The 22,032-nt window shown below is 35.7% G+C and overlaps 1 protein-coding gene across 2 annotated transcripts in view; it reads left to right on the top strand.

The window, feature by feature from the left end:
* TTC39B (tetratricopeptide repeat domain 39B) overlaps nt 1-20,969 on the top strand; it is an 87,736-nt gene extending 66,767 nt beyond the window's left edge. For both annotated transcript variants that reach the window (XM_085213784.1, XM_085213785.1), the window contains exons 10-19: nt 421-529; nt 1,400-1,467; nt 1,555-1,614; nt 1,933-2,094; nt 3,045-3,136; nt 3,468-3,588; nt 4,873-4,984; nt 9,939-10,056; nt 13,456-13,572; nt 14,628-20,969. In XM_085213784.1, the coding sequence (XP_085069910.1) occupies nt 421-529; nt 1,400-1,467; nt 1,555-1,614; nt 1,933-2,094; nt 3,045-3,136; nt 3,468-3,588; nt 4,873-4,984; nt 9,939-10,056; nt 13,456-13,572; nt 14,628-14,724 (1,056 nt within the window). In that variant the 3' untranslated portion in view covers nt 14,725-20,969. The remainder of the gene's footprint in view (nt 1-420; nt 530-1,399; nt 1,468-1,554; nt 1,615-1,932; nt 2,095-3,044; nt 3,137-3,467; nt 3,589-4,872; nt 4,985-9,938; nt 10,057-13,455; nt 13,573-14,627) is intronic.
* Nucleotides 20,970-22,032: the final 1,063 nt, after the last annotated feature.

Raw genomic sequence — 22,032 nt, 5'->3', positions numbered from 1 at the left:
ATTTTTATCAGAAAATCTAATCAGTGGCCGACTTGACAGGAGAGAATTGAGAATAACCAGTGATTTCTGTGAAGGAAGACTTTTGTCTAAAAGTAACACTGAAGAAGTTTCTGTGAAACACAGTGTTAAAAACATTATTCTAAAAGGCTCATATCAATAAAATAGTGAGGAAGGGATTTAGGTCTGTGTAGCTTCATAGTCTGTGGAATTCATAGGTAATTCTATTCAGTGTTAACTTAATCTACTTTTGGCCAGCTGCAATTGGCAGTGTCAGAAGCATTTCAGTATAATGTTATGTTGGATCTGAGATAATGAAGTGCTAGATTATGAAATATTTATATTTAAAATGGGGTTTGGGTGAGCTATAAATGACTGTGTATATTGATAGTTAATTCTGCATATGTTTGTGATGTTTCTTAGGAGCTGGGCCTCTATCAGTTATGGGAAGGAGCATCTGGCAGCAGTTTGAGAGCCATTCTGTGTACTTTTACCCTGTTGGTTTATCATACTTACGTCTCCTTAATCCTTGGTGAGACCCACTGTGTAGCTCTTCAGTCATACTATGCATTATGACAGATATTCTGCTATTTGAACTGAATTTGGAATCTGGGGCTGTTAGTTTTGTAAGAGGAGATTTCTGTGTAACTCATTATATTCTGAAACTGATCTCTCTGACAAAAGTATGCTCCAAGAAGTAGTTAGGCAGATGTCATTATTACACTGACATCATGTTCTGTTTGCAGGATGTCCTTCAATTGTAACAGCAAAATTTCGTAGAACACTTTTAATTCTCAAAAGTCCTTTTCCATATATTAACATCAGGTATAGTGAAAGCTGTCTCAGGAATGAGGTCTGTACTCCTAAGTAATTTTCTTGGAAGGTGAAACATACAGAGAATTATTCTTTTGCCACGTGGGCCTACAAGTTACTTTTAATTGTACATGCATTTTTGTTTATGTTCTTTACTTTCTGTCCTTGTCCTTTAGGCTAATTAGGAAATTAAGATGAACTTTATTTCTTTTAGTATCACCCATGCTTTGTTACTGAGTTTAAAACTAGGAAAGAGGGCAGCTAGAGATTGTTTTCTTTACTTGTTAAAACAATCAAAGGGACTTGAAAATATAAAAGAAATTTATAATGGAATAGTATTAAGGTTAATATATTTTATTCTCTGCCTACAGATGTTTTCTATACTAAAAGCCATTAGTTCTTACTGGACAATAATTGATTTTTATAGAAACATAAAATGATCAAATAATATTTCTGCTTTTGAATAAAACTGGTCTTTCATTAATCTATACATGTCGTAATATGTTTTGGAAATCTAATTTTTCATGTGTTGAACTCCTTTTTCATATTTTCTGTAAGTAAACTGAGGTTGATTTATTATGTTTTCTAGGTACAGGGGACACCAATCTTCAGGAAGCGGACCGTCTCCTTGAACCCTACCTCCAAAAATTTCCAAATGTGTGTAATCTCAACAAATTTTGTAACAGTAATATATTTCCCTAAGCTTAAAGTAGTAACTAAGCATTTTTCAACTCTCCTTTCAAGGGTTGCATTATACTGTTTTATGCTGCCAGAATAGATACGCTGAAAGGAAATTTTGAAAAGGTAAATCAATTTTTGCTTTTTAAGGTTTGTACTTGTTAAGTGTACAGCTGTGTTTTGTGGCAAAAAAATACATGTGATTCATCTCAGTAAGTACACTGGAAATGATGATTATGTTGTTTTCCCTGTTCACATCTAGTGAAGTCAGTATTGATTCCAAGTCTTACTCTAAGATAAACTGACGGGAAGATTATGTGATTTTTCAAGTTGATTGTTCTTTGTTTGGGTGCTGCAAAATAATTTTCTATGTAGTTATACACATCTCTATCATGGAACTGTATCTGAACAAGTTATCATTATTCCTGCTTACCTAAATCCAAGGCACAGTTAACGTTCCAAGACTGCATAGAAGCCCAGCAAGAATGGAAGCAGATTCATCATCTCTGTTACTGGGAACTGATGTGGTGCTACACCTTCCAGCAGAACTGGCTTCAGGCATATCGGTATGCAGACCTGCTGAGCAAAGAGAGCAGGTGGTCTAAGGTAAATGATCAGGTGGACATTAGTACGATGTTTGAGTAGCCTCTCATAGTTACATTTGCATTTTGCTGTGCAAAATAAGTTTAATTTTTCCTTTCTTCTTAAATCTGTGAATAAAGAGACAATGCAACCAAACTGTGTGGTTAAGGACAGAAGCACTAGTACCATTTAACAGTGCGTTAAACTCAGTAAAAACAGAAGTGCTCATCACAGTTGAGAGAAGAAAGCAGGAAAGAAAAACTGTTGATTGCAATTCTAATTGAATTGCAATATTTGCTAATAAAACTTGGCTGAAGAAACTGTGTTTTCATTAATTATAAAAAGATAAAGGCATGTCTAGTCAGCACATGCTTTGTGACCTGAAGTAAAAAGTGTTCCAGAGATGGAGTCTTTTGAGTAAAGCTGGTCAGCCAATCTTATCCTTCTAACACTACTCTCAGAGTAGGAATCAAGCACATTGTGCAAATAATTTTGGATACATCTTTCATCTTTTATAGTAAGTGGAAAAGAGGATACATCCTGTTTATGACAAAAAAGGAAAACAGTGATAGTATATTCAGTGTGAAGTGCAAATGTCTTAAATAGAATTATGGATGTTTCCTTTTTTTCTCTCTGCTAAGTCCAAACTTCCCTTGAGGTAGTGCTCAGATCAGATAATACTCATTTAAAATAGTTACATCTGTCATTAACTTATTTTTTTATCAGTTATTTGCATTGTGAATTGTCTCACTTTTTGCAGGAAGGATTTTTAATATTAAGAATATTAATAAATATGTTGAAAATAAAATTAAACTGCATAATAAATGCAGGGTAAACGTAAATAGTTCTACCCACCTGTGAATTACTGGAAACACTTCACTGCAGCACGTAGAGTGAGAGATTTCAGTTCTTAGTGTATTCATTGAAAGCAGCATATCAGTGTGGTAATATGTTGATTTTTGTTTATGAAATAGGCAATATATGTATTCCAAAAAGCAGCCATTTTATGTATGCTTCCAGAGGATGAATTGAAAAGTACTGGTGAGGACATTGTATCTTTGTTCAGGTAAACATTTATGAAATCAAGATATTCAGTCATCATATTCCATCCCAATTCCACACTCACAAACTAACTTCGACTTGAATCTCGTTGTTTTGTATCACCTACTCCCTATGTTTTACCATCAACTTTTCAACTTTTCTCATTACTTTTTACCGTCACATTATTTAAAATGCTTTTATTAGCAACATACATCTTGCATCAGCATACTGTGTGGTGGAAAACCGCACAGTTAAGATGTTATTCTTCCCAGGAGAATATGATATCTTACTACATGAGACTAAAGGAAATAAAAACTACTTAAACTGACCTGTCCCTGTCTTTTTTCTCCTCTTAGACAAGTGGATGGTCTAAAACAGAGAATTGCAGGAAAATCTATTCCAACTGAGAAATTTGCAGTAAGGAAAGCTCGACGCTATGCAAGTTCTCAACCTGTGAAGCTGATATTACCTGCCTTGGTATTTATATTTGCTTTCTTTTTCTTCTTTTTAAATGAAGAAATGGAGAAAAATTGGAGAAAAAAAAAAGGAGTATAATTTCTAAAATAATTTCTTAAAATTTATCAGGTAATATATATCTGATAATTACATTTAATTTTTATTTTTTTTTTTCCAAATAATTATTGGCATTCATGCAAATGGAGTGGCCTTAGAATTTTTGTAAAATGTATTAAGGGTGGTCCAAAACCAAATCAGTTTTTCTTCTAGGCCAGGCTGAATGTGGCTCTGGGCAGCCTGGTCTACTACTTGGCACCCCTGCCCACAGCAAGGAGGTTGAAGCCAAATGATCTTTAAGGTTCTTTTCAATCCACGCCATTTTACAAAGAACGTGACTTATTGCTGCATGGACCTGCAGGTCGCTTTTCTTCTACATTTGTTCCATTGTGAATGGCATTAGTTTCATAAATGTATATTTTACAGGAGCAAAGAATTGAAATAAAGCTAGCATAAGGTAGTTGATAATATCAATAATACTTTCTTTTAGACTTTGTTAAAACCAATTTTTTCTCCATCTGAAAAACAGCGTAGTTACAGCAAGAAATATAAACAGAAATATTTCAGTGGTGTATTGTATCTGCTTCAAAATGACATTTTTCATATTTCACAGATGTAACTACAATGCAAATAAATAAGCCAAATTATATTGTATACTGTACTTTGTGATGAAAGAGTAGGGAACATAGCAGAGATTATTGTTGGCTAGAATTAAATCTGCATAACTGTTCTCTCATGCTCTTTAATTTTTATCACATAACACATTAATTAATGCATCTAATTAACCATATTGCTCACTATTGGACTGAAGCATCTGAGAAGCTTTTTGATAGGATTTGCTTGATGGTTAATTATAAATAAGATTTGGAGGAATATATTAGAAGCAGTTGTTGGATGCATATATTATTATGTATTTATGTATTAGAACCACAGGGAAAGTTTTGTCTACTTTATCTACTGTTGCTCTACATGGAAGATAAGAGCCTATGATTGCCTTTGAAAATTTGTATGTACCTCATGAAATGTCTGTTACACATTCTCGAGTGCTTATTTGAAGTAACACGATTACTTTTATTCTTGGGCTTCTTAACAGTGACAAACTTTGAAACCTTTCATATTGTTTAAAACAAGTTTTTGTAGGCAGTATTTTCATGTTTTCAAAATGTTCAATAACATCCTTCCAAGGGATTCTCTTTAGTTAAATATCTGTGCAATTTCATGGAAGCGTCTTGTTTATTTTTTTGTCAGGAAATGATGTATGTCTGGAATGGCTTTGCAATTGTGGGCAAAAGAGCAGATCTCACAGAAAATTTATTGGTAACAATTGAAAAAGAAGAAACTGCTCTAAAAAATGAAACCAGTAAGTAGTTGATTAAGATGGTGTTAACATGCTAATATGAAATATTGACATTTTTCTTTGCTTCCATTTTACTAGCGTTCTGGGAGGTAAGTTCTGTCTTACGCAATATGCTTTTGAATCTGAGTATTGAAATTTTGGAGCTGCTTGAATGTTTAATAGTGGTTCGTGATATGTCCTTCATCAAGTTTGATTAATGGTAGGGTAGAATATAAAAAAGTCAAGAATTTGAGGCCATTACTAACAAGACTTAACATAGTCTTCCTAGGACTTAAATGTCTGAAAAGTACTGTTACTGAACCAGATTATGCCACACTTCAACTGTATATTGAATAACGCATAAATGTATAATGTATAAAAGAAATGCTAAAGTATTGTGCATGAGTGTATCTCATAACTTATGTTATGAGTGTTTTTTTAACTTACGTTAAAATAAAACATTGGCCTTATTTGCTCTTCCTTAATTCAGACTTTTTCAGATTGCTGCTGTTTCCTGTTATGTAAGCTTCTCACTAGACTTCTCCTATAAGTCCTTAAGATGAATAAATGTTAGGTTTTTTCCATAGTGGTAATTCACAAAAACAGTTTGTTTTGTAGTCAGATTGTAATCATACCTATTACCAGTTAGTTTTCCCACATCATTAAAACATGTAATTACATAATGTGTCAGTAGTTCTGTGAGAAGAGTTTACGAATTGCTGAATGAAGTGTCAATTTACCCTGTGTACATCAGTAACAGTAATGTTCTTTGGCTGGACAGTATCAAAACCCTTTCAGTTTGTTACTAGCAGATAAAAATACCTGTATAAAAATTGTCCAGAATAACTCTCCCTACAGTGTAGTATTCCTGTAAAGCCAAAACCCTTGGAAATTGAATTTCAAACTCCACCATTATGAATGTTCTCCTGACCTCTGTTCTGTAAGCAAGATACCGTAAGAAGTGTTTGTACAAGGTGAGGAAAGGAAACAATGAAATATGCCAGTAAAGAAAAGAATAGAAGTAAGTGCACACAAAAAATAGGGACTAATACTAATAGTAATCCAAATGTTATAGTTTTATTTTATTCCAAAGATATATAAGAAAAGAGAGACATTCTAACGTACAAGTTAAATACAAAATAATGTCGAATATATTACCCTTGTCTTATGCTTAAATATTTCGTCTTCAAATGAGCAAACATGACGAATAGACTGCTGTGGAACATGAAGTACTTCTTCCTTTTCCTGTTTTGTTGTCCTTGAAATAAAGATGCAACAAAATGTTTGTACCCTCAGTAAGTTTGCAGATGACACCAAGTTGGGAAGTATTGTTGATCTGCCTGAGGGTAGGGAAGCCCTACAGAGGGATCTAGATAAGCTGGATCGCTGGGCTGAGATGAATGGGATGAGGTTCAATAAGGCCAAGTGCCAGGTCCTGCACTTTGGCCACAACAACCCCACTGCAGCACTACAGGCTTGGGGCTGAGTGGCTGGATGACTGTAAAGAGGAAAGGGACCTGGGGGTGTTGGTTGATACTTGGCTGACCATGATCCAACAGTGTGCCCAGGTGGCCAAGAGGGCCAACAGCATCCTGGCCTGTGTTAGAAATAGTGTGGCCAGCAGGAGCAGGGAGGTTATCATCCCTCTGTACTCAGCACTGGTGAGGCCGCCCACCTTGAGTACTGTGTTCAGTTTTGGCCCTTCATTGCAAAAAAGACATTGAGGCCCTGGAATATGTCCAGGTAAGGGCAACAAAGCAGCTGAGGGGTCTGGAGCACAAATCTTATGAGGAGCAGCTGAGGGAGCTGGGATTGTTTAGTCTGGAGGAGGCTCAGAGGAGACCTCATTGCATTCTGCAACTTCCTGAAGGGAGGTTGTGATGAGGAAGAGTTTGGCCTCTTCTCCCAGCAACAAACAGGACCCAAGGAAACGGCCACAAGCTTACCAGAGGAGATCAGACATAAGGAAAAGCTTTTTCTCTCAGAAAGTGGTCAGGCACTGGAATGCCTGCCAAGGGACGTGGTGGAGTCACCGTCCCTGGCAGTGTTCAAGAGGCATCTGGATGAGGAGCTACCAGATATGGTTTAATGGCTTGTGGTAGCAATGATAATAGCAGGATGGTTGGACTAGATGATCTTGATGGTCTCCTTTCCAACCTTGTGATTCTATGATTCTATCACTCAAAAAGCAAGACATCTGCAGATGAAGTTATGCTGCTCTGAATTTTGCGAAAAGAGTGCTGGCAGAAGCTGTTGGGAATCCAGAGGTGTTTCATGCAGAGATCTGTATTGTAAGTTATCTAGTCAATTTAGAACAGTAAAGTCAATTTCCTGTCAGATTTCTTGGCAGAGATATGCAAGATGCCACCATTAAAGAAACAGTAAAACAATTGCAGTAGCACTGAAATAGAAATGAAGTAGATGATTAGGGGTATAGAAGATATTTATGTCTAAAGAAACAGGTGAGCTCTTGTTGAAACAGCAGCTGATCGATGTTTTAGTATCTACACGTCCATAAAAGCAGAGGCTGGAGGAGAAACAGAATGGTCTTGTTTGTTGTTTTAATTTTCTTGGAAACACTGATGTGACTTCCTTTTTAACAACTGAATAGTAGGGAAGCATGGGTGAGCATATATGGATATGCCTTAAGTGAATAAGTCATTAAGAATAAGGCTGTTTTCTCTCAGTGAGAGAACTTCCTGCATAGGAAAATGAACTTAGTTACACTGTCCAAATAAATAAACCAAGAAGTCCAAAGGAATCAGACTGTGTACCTAGAGCTTTTTTTCTGAGTTGCTGTCAAGTGAAAAATGAAGCAGAGCTATGTATCTCTAGCGTTCAGATGGTAGATTAATTCTTGTAAAAATGAGTGTCCAAAACAAAAACAAGTATTTGTACAATGAATATTATAAAAATCTGAATTACATGTTGCTCAGACTAAATAGTAGTGCTGCGGCTTTAGACTGTGGTATAAAATGTTTATTCATCACTTGGAAATCTGTTGTTAACAGTAGCTAAAATAAATGAATTACTGGTGCTTTCAAATAGTATTTTTCCGTAAAAACAGTATGTTCTTCTAATAGAAACATGCAGTTTACAAGTAAGATGTAATTCTGAAGCATATTTATTTTTACATTTTATGTATCTTTTGTAGTAATAACTGCAGTGAAGTACAATTTTGTTCTGGAATTTCCATCTTTGAACCTGATAAACTTTTAACGATAAAGAGTCAGACAAAATAAAGACACTCATTACCAGAATTGCTGCCGCTGAGTTGAGACCCAAAGAAAGTGTATAAGGCTATTAGCAGAGTGAGGTGCGGATACAGTATTATTTTAAGAGACAGCTGTCAGTAGTAGATAGCTTAAAAGGACTGCTAAGGTACTGTTTAAAAAAAAAAAAAAAAGTAGGTTAATTATACATAGAGGTCATTTAGGGATTGAGACTTCTCAGAGAGAGCTGTTGTTACTGCATTTACTTCATGTGAATGGGCACAGCAAGGAATCTGTCAATGACTGAAAAATGGTTGTATAGAGCTCAAAATAGAGATGACAGATGGAATGGGATGGAACGCTTTAGAAATTACATTTTTTTCTCAGGATTTTTCTGCATTTTTATCATTTCTAAATATGTATATAAAAAAAGAGTTTTTAACATTAAGAAAAAATCATTTTGTAGTTATATTGCCATATAATAAAATAATAAAAATAAAAATTAAAATAATTTTTTAAAAATAAAGGGGACTGCAGGAAGATGGATCTTCCAAATATATTGCCAAGGTTATCCGTGTTTAATTGGACTATGCATTTACTGTTCCTGTTGCAGTGTTTTGGCTTACTGTCTTTTCTTCCTGTGGGACATACCAGGGAGATGTTAGTTGGAAAAAAAAAGTAAAGACTGGTAGGATTTTACTAATATCAATCTTAGTCCCAGTAGTTTTGAGGAGTTAGACCTTTGGGAGCTAACCACATGAATCTAATACTAGTAAAACAGGCTAGAGGAATGCAGCATTCTTTCTACCTGTCACTAAAAGCACAATCTGTCGGTTGTTATCTATCAAGACTTCCTGAGTTTAAACACAGACAGAAATAAGCTGGAGTATAGAGCAAAGGCACTCCCCCAAATCCTAAGATACTCTTGTCTCACATATTTCAGAACTGCTTATGTAGGATGTTTTGGCAGACTATTAAAAAAAAAAATTAACGTGACCTCAGAGAGCTGGTAATTAGTTGTAAACAACATGATGTGGAGGGAGGGTGTTTTGCTTCTTGAATTGTTAATGTATGTGCAGCCATCTGTCTATCCATATGTGTTTTCTTTCTTTTCCTTCTCTACACCTAGCAAATGCTATAAACTAAGGCAAAAAAAAAAAAAAAAGAAGAATGATACACATTATATTTCCATAATACTTTGCCACAACTCATTTCGTCTGGTATTTTTAGTCCTATTCAGCATAAAGCTTTCTTGAATTTTCCAAATGTTATGCACTAATAGTGAACCTTCTTAATTGTTACAGTTGATGCTAATAAAGATGATTTCTTGAATTTTTGTTGCCACATAATGCATCCTAATAATTATGCAGAAATGAATCTTTTCACATTACTGACTGGTGCTGTGGGGGTTCTGCCAGTACTGTCCTTTCTGTTTTAGATGTTATGTGTTTTAGAAGTCTTTAACTGATGCCAATTCATGTCTTCTTTGTAGTGACTTCCTAATATAGAAGACTGGGGAACGCCTGGATATTTAAGTTTCTTCTTCATTGTTCCTAGCTTCTATTCTTAGATATATATAAATGCTATGTGTGTATGCTCTCTAGTATGCAGTATTAAATTGTGCCTATGGGTTATATGTGTGTTGAGTTGTAAAATTCTGAGAAGCAAGCTCCTGACTCTGATTACATATTTCCTACTGAAAATCTTGTTTGCTTTTTCATGATCATGTCTTCAAATTGTTTGATGTATTTTGCTTTTACTTTCAGGCCACACTGAATACTATATGGACGATGTGTGTATGTTGCAGTTACTAAAAGGCCTTTGCCTTAAACACTTGGGAAGACTCATGCAAGCTGAACTATGTTTCAATCAAGTAATTCAAGGGTAAATATAATAGAAATAGACATTTTACCTTTATTTTGTACCTGTCATTGAGATTTATGATATTTGTGCAGAAATCTTCGCATTAGAATTTTGTATAATTAAACTTCATTATACTGTTAAGGAGCTGGAGTTAAAATATCTCTGAAAGTAGCTGGAGGACCTCAGAATGTTGGTTATATTTTTCTACAGCAATTTAACATGAAATTATTTTTATAAAAATATGATGCTTTAGGCCAAGTAAATCACACTGACAAATAATGCATTTATCTAGATACATTTGTAATTAATATTTATGTGTTTGCAGAACTATCAATGTAAGTAAAGGTAATTTGTGTGAATTTATTGTTTCTCTCTCTCTTTTTTCCCCCCAGTATTTAGTGCTTCTGGAGCTAATACTTAAGTAGATGAGAAATTATTGAACTTGTTGTTAGTTTCAATTGACAAATTGGATTTCCAGTGTTAGGAATTTATTCAACATTTTAGATCCATATCTACTGTAGTTATTTTTCTGTTACACTAAGTCATGCATTTATTGTTAATTTCTTTTTTTTTTTTTTTTAAGTTATCAGGTTGGAAAAGAAATTATGATATTTGTGCAATTCTTCTAATAAATAATAGTCTGGAAGAATTACTTTTTGTTAAAATGAGAATATTTTCTGTAATTCTGGTGCCTGTTGCAGCTTTCTTGCCATCAGGACTTGCCTTACCGTTTGTAAGATCCCTGATGGGTTCAGAAACACTTAGCTAGTTACCTGGCTTTTGTTTATAAATTTCCCGAAAGTCTCTCTCCAGAGATATTTGATCCAGTGGAGGCTTGATGCATCTCAAAAACTTATCAGACAAAACTTCTTTAAAAAGTTGTTTTGAATGGGGGGGAGGAGGAATTTCCTGGTAAATTAAATATTTGGTTAGCTTTGCTCTCTACTTTCTTGAGCAGCTGTAGAACATTAAGACTGCTTTAAAGACATGTTTCTGTGCATCAAAGCTTGCCTTGGTGAATGAGGTAACTCTAGAAATACGACTCTCAAAATGTTGATGTTTGTTGCAAACTTTATGTTCTACAAAATTATTTGATATTATTTTATCTGGAAAAGAATCAAAGAATTGATTGTAAAGGACATGGGAAAGGCCAAGGTGCTCGGTGCCTTCTTCACCTCATTCTGTACTGCCAAGATCACTCTTCAGGAATTTTCCAGATCCCTGAGAGTTGTGGAAAAGTCTGGAACGAGAAAAATTTTGTGGAAGAGGGTCAGGTTAGGAAACATTTAAACAAACTGGATGTACGTAAGTCCATGGCAACTGAATACCTAATGGGACCTATTGGTGTACATCCATGAGTACTTAGGGAACTGGCAATGTTTTTTTTTTTCTTTGAAAAGTCGTGACAATTGAAGGAGGTTCCTGAGAGGTGAAAGAAAGCAAATGTCCCTTCAAGAAGAGGAAGGAGGATACTTAAGGGAACTACAGACCAGTCAGCTTCACATTGTGGGAAGAGCATTGGATGTTCATTTCCAGTTTAAAAAAGCTTTTGACATGGTGGTGTCCTGTAATAGCGTCATAGAGAAACTGATGAAGTCTAAACTAGTTAAGAAGGCAGTGGTGTGAATTGAAAACTGGCTGAACTGTTGCACTCAGGAGGCCTGTGAAGGGCAGCACAAAGTCAGCCTGCCAGTCAGCAGCAGAATACTACAGGGTTTGACACTGGAATGCTTGTGACTATAATGTGTTGATACCACACCAGTGTTCTGGCTGTTACTGAGGTACGCTCAGCAAGTCTGTCTCTTTAATGAACCCCTCAATCCCAGTAGACTGGGATTAGGCAAGAGGTGGGGAGGGGACATCACCAGGACAGCTGACCTCAAAGCTGACATCAAAGAGACGCTCCATTCTGTATGACATCATGCTCAGTAACAAAAGCTGGAGAAGGGGAATGAGAACAGAGGGCTGTCGTGATTATATATATTACTGTGTTCCTGAATTGCTACATGTACTGAAGTCATTCTTCCCAAGATATGACTGACCATCACTTGGTGATGAGAATTAGAGAATAATTGCTTCTGCATTGTCTTAGCAGTTTTTTTTTTCCTGCATTAAACTGTTCTTTATTTCAACCCGTGAGGCTTTTGTCATTGTATTTTCTCCCACTGATTTTTTTTTTGGAGGGGGATTGAGAAAATGATGTGATTGAATTGAGTTGTCTAACAGTGTGAAAGCACCATCCTAGGCTAGGCAAATTATCTGATAGCAACCTCATGAAGTTCAGCAAAAGGAAATGGCAAGCTTTGGTGAAGAATATAGCTCCCTGCGCTGCTGCTTGTGGCAGCATGATGGGAAAGCAGATTGTCAGAAAAAGCCTTGCAGATCCTGAACATCACGATCAACACCAACTTGACAGGAAGCCAGCGATGTGCCTTAGCAATGGATTATATTAGGAACAGTGTCCTCAGCAAGTCAAGGGAGGTGATCTTTCGTCACAACTCAGTTCTGATGAGGCCACATCTAGATTACTGTATCCAGTTCTGGTCTTTACAAGTACAAGAGAGGCAAGGACGTACTGTATGAAGTGCTGCAAAAGGCCACAAAGATGATTAAGAGATTTAACTTCTGTCATATCAGGAGAGACTGAGATAGCTGGAGCTGCTCAACCTGAAGAAGGAAAGTCTTGGGTTGGGTTGGAAGGGTCATATGTATAAATCACAGAATCACAGAATTGGAAGGGACCCACAGGTATCATCAAGTCCAACTTCTGACTCTACACAGGACCACTCACTAATCAAACTGATTACATTGCTGAAAGCATTGTCCAAAAGTTTCTTAACTCTGGCAGCTTGGGGCAGAGAGTCTGTAGAGTCTCCGTCCTTGGAAATATTTAAAATCTAACTGGTCACAGTCCTGAGGTGGTTGTTGTTGTTGACTCTGCTCTGAGCAGAGTATTGGATTAGATAATCTCAAAATCTTCTGGCAGTTACGATTCTACAGATTTTGTATGCCGAAGAAAAGTTGAATTTTCTTAGTTCTTTCAAGCTTTATTCAGGCAAACTGAGGTATAAGGATGCCAGTTTTGCATACAAGAAAAAGTATTTACATTGCTTTTAATCTTGTGTCATCTTTTTGTTCCTTTTTTTTTTCAACTGTAAGTTACACAATAGAATTCCAGTCCTGGGTGTATGTAGCTTGGATAATAATTAGGAATGAATAAATCTTTGCTTGCTGAAGATCAGGATAGTATTTTATACCCATGGCTTGCAAGTATTATTGATATGCACAGTGTCAACTGGTAAAAATTTCCAGAGTTTTCTGTGGCCAGGGACTTCTACATATGGTGTTTGCATTTGAAAATTAATTGATCACTTAAGACAATGTTGTATTAAGCTATTCTGTATTTTTCTGATTTCCTAGTGAGAAGCAAATAAAATATGATAGCTATTTGGTGCCATTCACCATGTATGAGCTGGGACTTCTATACAAACAACAGGGTGAGAGAGAAAAAGCTATAAGATACATAGAAACTGCAAAGTAAGTCAATTTTTTTGTTTGTTTGTTTGTTTTAACCTGGAGATTAAGAATATCTGAGTAAATTTACCAACAAGGAATTTTTTTTTCTGACAGTCTTCTGCCAAAATGGAAGTAGATCTTTGTTTTTGACTACAAAATTTGTCCAGTATGGTTGAATTTGGTAGTGTTGCTGTTGTACTGCTTCAGGCACAGTGAACTAGACTATGCTGAACAACACGGAATATTCAGAGAAAGTATCTCATTTTAATTTAGTTTTTAGAGATTCTGATGCTGTCTGTAGGGAAGGGCTGCACTCTGCTCTATGTGTGGTTTAGAGCTGGAGGGTCCATAGAAAGGGTCTATACCAGCTGTGTCATGGAGAGCAGCTGTGGGCCTTGCATCTGCTGCAGTAAAAATGTTATTGGGAATAGGTTAAATGCTAGTACAATTCTGACCACCTACTTTTTTCTTTTTAAATTTGATTGCAGAAGAGCATAGATAACAGAATTTACCAGAGTGCAGCATGTTCATTTCAAATATTGAGCACAGGAAGGAATGTAATTCGCCCCTAATGTGAGTAGGGAAATGAACCAGTTGTGCAGCAGTTCTGTGAAAGAACAGTCTTGTAAAATGCCTGCTAGAAACATAATAGTTTTTTGTTTTTGTTTTGATTTGGTTTTGCTTACATAATTTGATTTCTTTGTTGTTTTGTTACACTGGCTGAGTTCTGTTCTGAAGTTGAGAATATATTTGCAGCTTATAGTTTTCCTTTTCTGTATTTTTCTAGTGTGTGTTTTCACAGCCAACTTATGTAGTTGGAAGGACTGCTGAATGATCAAACTGAGAGAGACATGTTAAGACATGGATGCAGTTTAGCAGGAAATGTAATTGTTAGTACTGGTATAAGTCTCTGCTCCGTTTGTAGAGATAGCCTTAAATGCCATTAGAAGATTGTAATTCATCTGCTTATCAACCTCTGTTTCCTGTGAAATGAGTGAAGGCTTTTAACTTTGGTATTTCAGTCGATATATGAGGTAAAAATAATTCAACTAATAAAAGAACTTTATTATTTGCAGAAACAACTACAAAGAATACTCTATGGAGTCCAGATTGCACTTCAGGATTCATGCAGCACTCGACAGCTTGAAAGTGTCACCTGCTTCAACACCTTGAATGAGGAGGAATGCATTTCATGCATATAATGCATGCAATAGTCTGCACAATCTTTTTGCAATGTTTTTTAAATCTTCAAAAAGAAGCAACCTAGTGATTGTTTTCTGACATCTCTGATTTGATGTATGTTATTTCTTTAGACTGTTCTTTTTCTTTATGGCTCATATACTGTATCTACTTGATACTTTAAAAAGACCTTATATTTTATTTGATAAAAATAATTTAATATTTGACTTCGTGGGGGATATTTTAAAAACAGTTGATGGTGCAATAACATTTAATTCAAACACTTTATTTTTTTATATGAAAACAGATGCTGGCTATGCAGTGGAACTGATGATAATTTCAGCCTTTTGAGGAGGTTTGATTTTCTGCGGTACGCTTGAGATCTTTTTGCCTTTGGAACAATAGTGCAATGGCTGCAGTAACTTGTACCCATATTAAGCATACCGTATTCTGAAATTTGCATTCCAGAGGAAAAAAAGTCTTCATTTTTAACTTTATTTCATTTTGGGAACAAAATGAATTTGTCCAAAGTGCAATATTTTTATATCTTTTAAGGTAAAGTTAAGCAGAGCTACAGGTAAAAAGTCTTTGCGGCTCCACTCAAAATAAGTGGTCACAGGGGCATTTATCAATCGTAGAAAAGCAGGGCTACTAGGGACATTAAGAGATCATCTGTTGCATATTCCTATCCCTAAAATGGAACCAAGGTCTTACATTATTCCTTATAGGTACTTGTTTAAACTATTTTTAAAAAATTTTAACTTGCACAAGCAGTGCTTTGCAGTGCTTTATTATTTCTATGGATAATTTTTTTCCTAGTGTCTACCCCTAAATAATTCCTTGACTAAAACTGATTACTTTCCATCTTCCATGTCATGGATCTGGAGAATGGATTGTTCTCTTCCTTTTCTGAAGCAGTCTTGCAATATTTGAAGACTAGCTCTTTTGTTGCTCCTTTTGGTTCCAGAGAGAACAAATAAAAACTTGCAGAACATAATTGTTTCCCTGATCTTTGGGAATAACTGATATTAATCTGAGTTGCTTTTTGCATCAAAAAGAGAATCCAATTTTAAACTTGGAATTTAAAAAGTGCATATTCTAAAAATAAATTTCTACCAAAAAGTGGGTATTGAGATATGGTTGTAAGTTTTGCTTTCTCATTAGTATGTGGAGAACATAATCAAATTTAGTTTCCCAATTCATTTTTAATACTTCTGCAAGTTTTACTAGCACTGTATTCTTAAGTAAGAATATACGTGGCATGCTAAACACTGGAACGAGCTTTGTAGAGACCTGCTTGATGCTCTGTGACTGTCGGTGTTCAAGAGGCATTTGGATACTGCCCCCAATAATATGTTTTAACTTTTGGTTGGCACTGAAGAGTTCAGACAGTTGGACAAGACGATCATTGAAGGCTGCTTCCAACTGTTCTGTTATGCTCTATTTTATTTTCTTCTGTTGATCCCCAGAAACTGTCCTGTCACAAATTATTGCAAAACCTGCCAATATCCATATTTTAGTAATTCTAGTATGTTTGTTTTCCTATGATAAATAATTGATAGTAACAGTGTATGTGATTCTCTGCCCTCAGCTCCACCCAAGGGGAAAGAAAAATAGGTGGAAGAACCTCTCCTCAGTAAACAACAAACTACAAAATTCTAATTAATTAGTAAATCTACTGTAAACACTCTAGTTAAGAACACTGCTTTCTTCCATCACTGTAAATGAGTAATTAGGTTGCATAAAAATCCATAATACGAGTGAAATAAGAGTTTATGAATAGTAGCTAAATAAATACAACAGATCTTTCAAAGTGGAAGGTTATTCCAAAGTCTGTTGTCTTCACTGATTTGGATTTTTGTCTGCCTGTTATAAATTAAACTAATTGGGCCCAATTAAACTATTGGGCTGAATTACACGTTTGAAGGTTAAATACCAAAGACACTGATTCATCAGCACTTACATCGGAATGTGCTCTCTTAACTGTAGATAAAGTTAAGATACTTTTGGGTCTTTATCAACCCAAACTAGCACATGCCACCACTTCTTAGACTCTTTGTCCTTCTGTACACATCTGATTATAAATGATTAGGCAGCAAAATTGAATTTCTGTATGTTTTGAGACAGTATTCTTATTGGACTATTTGGATATTTTCATTTCAATATTATGATTAACTGTGGTTCAGTCTGGTTATTAAGTCATAGCAGTCAAACAGGACTGCTTCATTTTCTTGTGAAAGGTGATGAAAGCAGTATCTGGTGGAAGTTTCTGTTTCAGATAACGATTCACTCCACCGAAGAGTAAGACCTGAGACTACAGACTCAGGATGGAGCATGAAGTAGTCTCTGCTCTCTTGTTTTTTCTCAGAGTGTCTTACATTTATGTTTTATTGGAGATTTGGAATAGAAATTGAAATCCACAATATATAAAAAATGAGCTTTCTTAGAAACTGATTTTTTTTTTTTAGTTTAGTTACAAATGTTATGTAGCACTGTACTTTATTGCTAATACACACTGCAGAGGTAAAGAAGATCTTTATTTTCTTCATTTCAACCTTCCAAAGTCAATATCACACTCTGTACATGTTAGTTTTCTTTTTCTCTTTTGGGATCACCCTTTTGCACACCTGCAGAGAACAGGCATATCAACACAAATTTGCATTGTAGTCTAGTGTTTTGATGCTCTGAGGTCCCCAGCCTAAGTACCCTTTACAGTTTGTGTCCTTTTCTTTGCTGCTATTCCAAACTTATTATATTTGATAGAATCTTGAGCAATCAGGTTTTCCTAGCTTTATCCTGGATATAAAAAAAAAAAAAAAAAAAACAAAAAAACCACAAAACTTAATAACAGTAGAAATGCAACTGTGTAAGACTGATGTGTAGCCTTTCATATAAGATAGGTCTTAATAGATCTCTACAGATGCTTTTCTGAACACTGCAGAGGAGGCGCATGGCTATGGTCTGCTCTTACACAATGCATCATTGATGCAAAAATATTTAGTACATTGTGTGTAAATTAGGATAAATGATCTGTGGATAAAGATAAGGGTTTGAATGAAAAGTCGTGTGTTCTTTTATACTTGCTGTATACTGTATTTGGCCTTAAATACAACTCTGACTTTTAATGCTCTTTAGAATCTTCACCTAATTTGCTTATGTCATGGGGCAATTTTGCATTATGTGCTGAAACTTTGAAACTGAGCAAGGTGGGGCATTTTCTTACAATGTTGTAGCATCTATTGATGATAGCAGGGAGTCATAATGTATCCGGGAACTAGGCTAAGCCCTTAGTTTAAGCAAGCAAGCCTGAACTTGTAATGTTATGACAGAGATCATGCTGATCATAGGTGGATGTTTTTTGAGGTGAGGATTAATAAAGCAGTTTGGTTACAAGACAAAGCTTCTGTTCAGTTGAGATTTGTATTCTTGGAAAACCAAAAAACCGCCTTGTCTGTGTATATCAGTCATATTTAGTCTCTTGGAGAGCAATGATTATATTTTTATGTACTACTTCACCACTCGAACATATTAAAAGAAAGCTGATTAAAGATTGTGTTTCATATCTGCTCTAATACACAAGGGTAGCAGCTGTACTGAGGGACTTATAGCAACAATAATGTATAATGATTGGATCCTGTCGGGTTTCTAAAATACCTTGCTGCTAGCTAAAGTATAAAAGAAGCCATTTATTGTGACAAATCCCGCTTAACTTTGCAATTATTTCATTATTAATCTTCATGATTAATGTCATTTTGTTTCTGTATGTTCTTAGATTGCATAGTTCAACAAAGAATGTTTATATTTGCTGGTGTACTGGTGATTCAGTTTATTTGCTTCTGAACGGTTGAGGTTTGCACATGTTCATGTTTGTTGCTTTAGTAAGGACAAGGTTGGAATAACAGACAGTGAGTGTTGATTAAGTGTTTTTGATATTAAGAGCATGTAGAAGTGTTCATTTTGATGCAGTTGTTCAGATTCTCTCTTCAGGGGAATAATGACATGATTTCATGTGTATGCTGCTGAGTGCAAAATCTGGCACTGTATTCTCATTGTATATAAAGAACCTCCTGCTGGGTTTTATCAACATAAGATCAACAAAAAAGATGTACACAACTTTCAATATGCTGTTGCAGACATATTTCTCTGTTACCTATCTTCCAATTTATTAAAGTCTAGTAGAGAATAGAAAGTCTTTTGAATTGTGCTTAGCAAGTGTAAAATTAAAAGCTACTTTAACTAGTCTTCTCCCCACAGACCATGTAACCCTTTAAAATGCTGCAGTGGTTAATAATTAACTAATTCTGTTACAATTTATGACATTAAATTTAGTGAGACATAGAAATGATGTAGTCATAGTATTCTATAACAATTCTAGCACTAAAAACAGGGAGAAAATCAATTCTATATATGTGTAGGATTTAATTTTAATAGCATTCAACATTCAGAATTCTAAATATTTGGAATATTTTTCTTGTGTGGTGCAATTAAACATTTTCATAGTCATGTGTTACTGCTAACCAGTTAGTTTTTGTCATGAGTGGTGATTATAGTTCTCATGAGACACAACGGATGACTTAACTCAGAGAAAGGCAAAAGAATGGATATACTCCTGCATGTGTTGTTATCTGTAAGGCACTAATTTACTCCCAGTTGTAGACATACCATAACACGGAACAAAACAAAGCCTTAGTGGATAGATTAGAATGCTTGCAGTGTGTTGAATAAAGATAGTATACCGAATAGAAGGATAGAACACGTGCTGAAGAAGAACATGAGTACTAAAGAAGGAACTATATCTCCATTCATACATTTTGCAGAAGCTATTTTATATGTCAAAATCTATAGTTACCTTATGACCTCACTACTTGGACTTCCTTTGTTCCAACGAGAGGAAGAATATCTGTGTTGCTGGCACCTTAGCTCCATTTGGCTGCTTATGTACTGCTTTTGTTTATCTCTGGTCTTGTCACTTGCTTTTAAGTAAAAGCAAAAAATTGTAGGACAGCTTCATAAAGAAATTTAATTATTGCAGCTCAGAGTTTTGCAGTTTGTAGCTTGTGGAAGAAATGGAAGCCTGTGCTTAGCATAGCATATTCTGTGTTCAAGGAATGCAAACTAAATGCTATCCTTTCTGTAGAAGTGTAAGCAGGTAGTTCCGCACGGAACTACATGTACAGGGAGCCACATGTCAGCTAGTAATCATAAATAGGAATACTCTTCTAGATGCTGTCATTCATTTCATTCATTTCAGGAGAACGTCAAATTCATTTGCGGAAGATGGTGTCTGTATTCCGTGCCATATATATTGTAATTGGAGCATTCAAGCCAAATGGGACAGATCTGATATCTACCTCATCTGAAGCCATAGGATGGAGAATACTCAGTGTTGATGACATGCCGTGCATGGAAAAACTGTTTAGGTTATTCTGAAATCCCACTGGAGATGTTCATACCCTTGTATAGTTAAGTATGTAAATGTGGATCACAGAGCGTATTTTTATAATGGAAAGTGTGCGTAAGGTTATATTAATGCTTTTTTTTTTTTTTTTTAACATGCTTAAGTGACCTACTCTTACTTCAGTATCTAAAATCAGGGTGGAGGGATATGTAAGATTAGGTTAATGCTGCTTATTATAGCTTATGTGGTGGTTGGGGCTTAAGTTGTTTCAGAGTATTAGCAGATCTTCAGAATTAAACTTGATGTGGAAAAGAGGGTAGTATGAATTTAAGTATGGTCTTTTTTAATGCACTTTTGCTCAAGGGGGCAGTGCTTAAATCCAGGCAAAACACAAGCTATGAATGTGCTGAGCAACAGGCATAAAGCCAGAAAACTTTCATTAAAAAAAAACTCGTACTGATTGGAGTCTCTTTTAAGAGAGGTTATATATTGCATGCATTGATAAACCTGCTTCAACAAATTTTACAAAGGATTCCAGCTGTCGTTTAAAATTGTATATGACTTAAAATGTGCATGTTCATACCTTAATTTGACAAGATGCTTGTCTTAAATCTTGCCAAAATCATATTAGTGCTGTTTCAAATTGATCTATGTTAGTTTTTACTAGCAGCATTCAAAACATCCTGTTGTTGGTGACAATGAGAAAATATATGACGTGTTTTTTCACCTGTTCTTTGTTGTTTCACACACTTGAAGAATACTTGAAAGAAAAGTACACTTGATTTTGTGTATAATGCCAATAAAGTTCAAGATTCATTTATTTTGACAGCCCAAATGGAAATTGCTGCTGTATTTCACATGCATTTTACTTGCAATGTTATATTTTATGATTTATTTCACTTATTCCAAACAAATAATATGGATAACACTCGTGTTTATTCTGTAATGAATCTTGGAATGGTAAGTATATTACAAGTACATTAAATTAGATTTCTGTGAGCTGAAAGAAGAGAAAGAGGCTAGGCTTGTTCAGCCTGGAGAAGAGAAGGCTGCAGACCATTGCAGCCTTCCAGTACCTAAAGGGAGCCTATAAACATGAGGGGAGCAAACTCTTTACAAGAGTAGGTAATAGCAGGAGAAGGGGAAATGGTTTTAAGTTAAAGGAGGGAAGACTTAGATTGGATATCGGTGAAGTTCTTTACTATGAGAGTGGTGAGGGGCTGGAACAGGCTGCCCTGTCTTGGAGGTGTTCAAGGCCAGCTTGGATGGGGCCCTGGGCAGCCTGGGCTAATATTGAATGTAGCAGGAGGGTTGAAGCTTGATGATCCTTGAGGTTCCTTCCAACACAAGCCATTCTGTGATGCTATGAAAGTGAAATCATAGAATCATAGACTACCCCAAGTAGAAAGAGACCCACAAGGATCATTGAGTCCATCGGCTCCACCAAAGTCCATCCAGAATTCAAACCCTATGTCTGAGAGTGTTGTCCAAATGCTCTTTGAACTATTTAAAGTTTGGGGCTATGGCCACTGCCCTGGGCAGCCTGTTTCAGGGCCTGCCCACCATCTGGTGAAAAGCCTTTTCCTAATGCATTGGAGGAGGATTACAGTCTCTGCAGATCATGAAGAATGCTGCTTAACATGTAGTATACTCTGGAGTCTAGTGACATGTTTTGCATACAAATAATCTAGTGAATATTAAGGAACTTATAGAATACACAGCAGCTTTTGTTGTTGTTGTTGTTGGTCAAACTAAGCTTTTAATCATTTTCACTGAGGACAGAAAATAAACCTTAAGTCATGAAAATAGAACCTGCAACTTGGGATATTACTGCATGCTGTTAATTGAATGGTAACAATTTTGCTTATTGAACATGTCCCACTTCTAAAGAAGTCTGGGGGTTG

Source organism: Meleagris gallopavo, chromosome Z (genome assembly GCF_905368555.1).
Source record: "Meleagris gallopavo chromosome Z, MGAL_WU_HG_1.1, whole genome shotgun sequence".
In the NCBI taxonomy this organism is placed as follows: Eukaryota; Metazoa; Chordata; class Aves; order Galliformes; family Phasianidae; genus Meleagris; species Meleagris gallopavo.
Note: the sequence above shows the minus strand (reverse complement) of the source record. Positions and strands in the feature narration are given on the sequence as shown.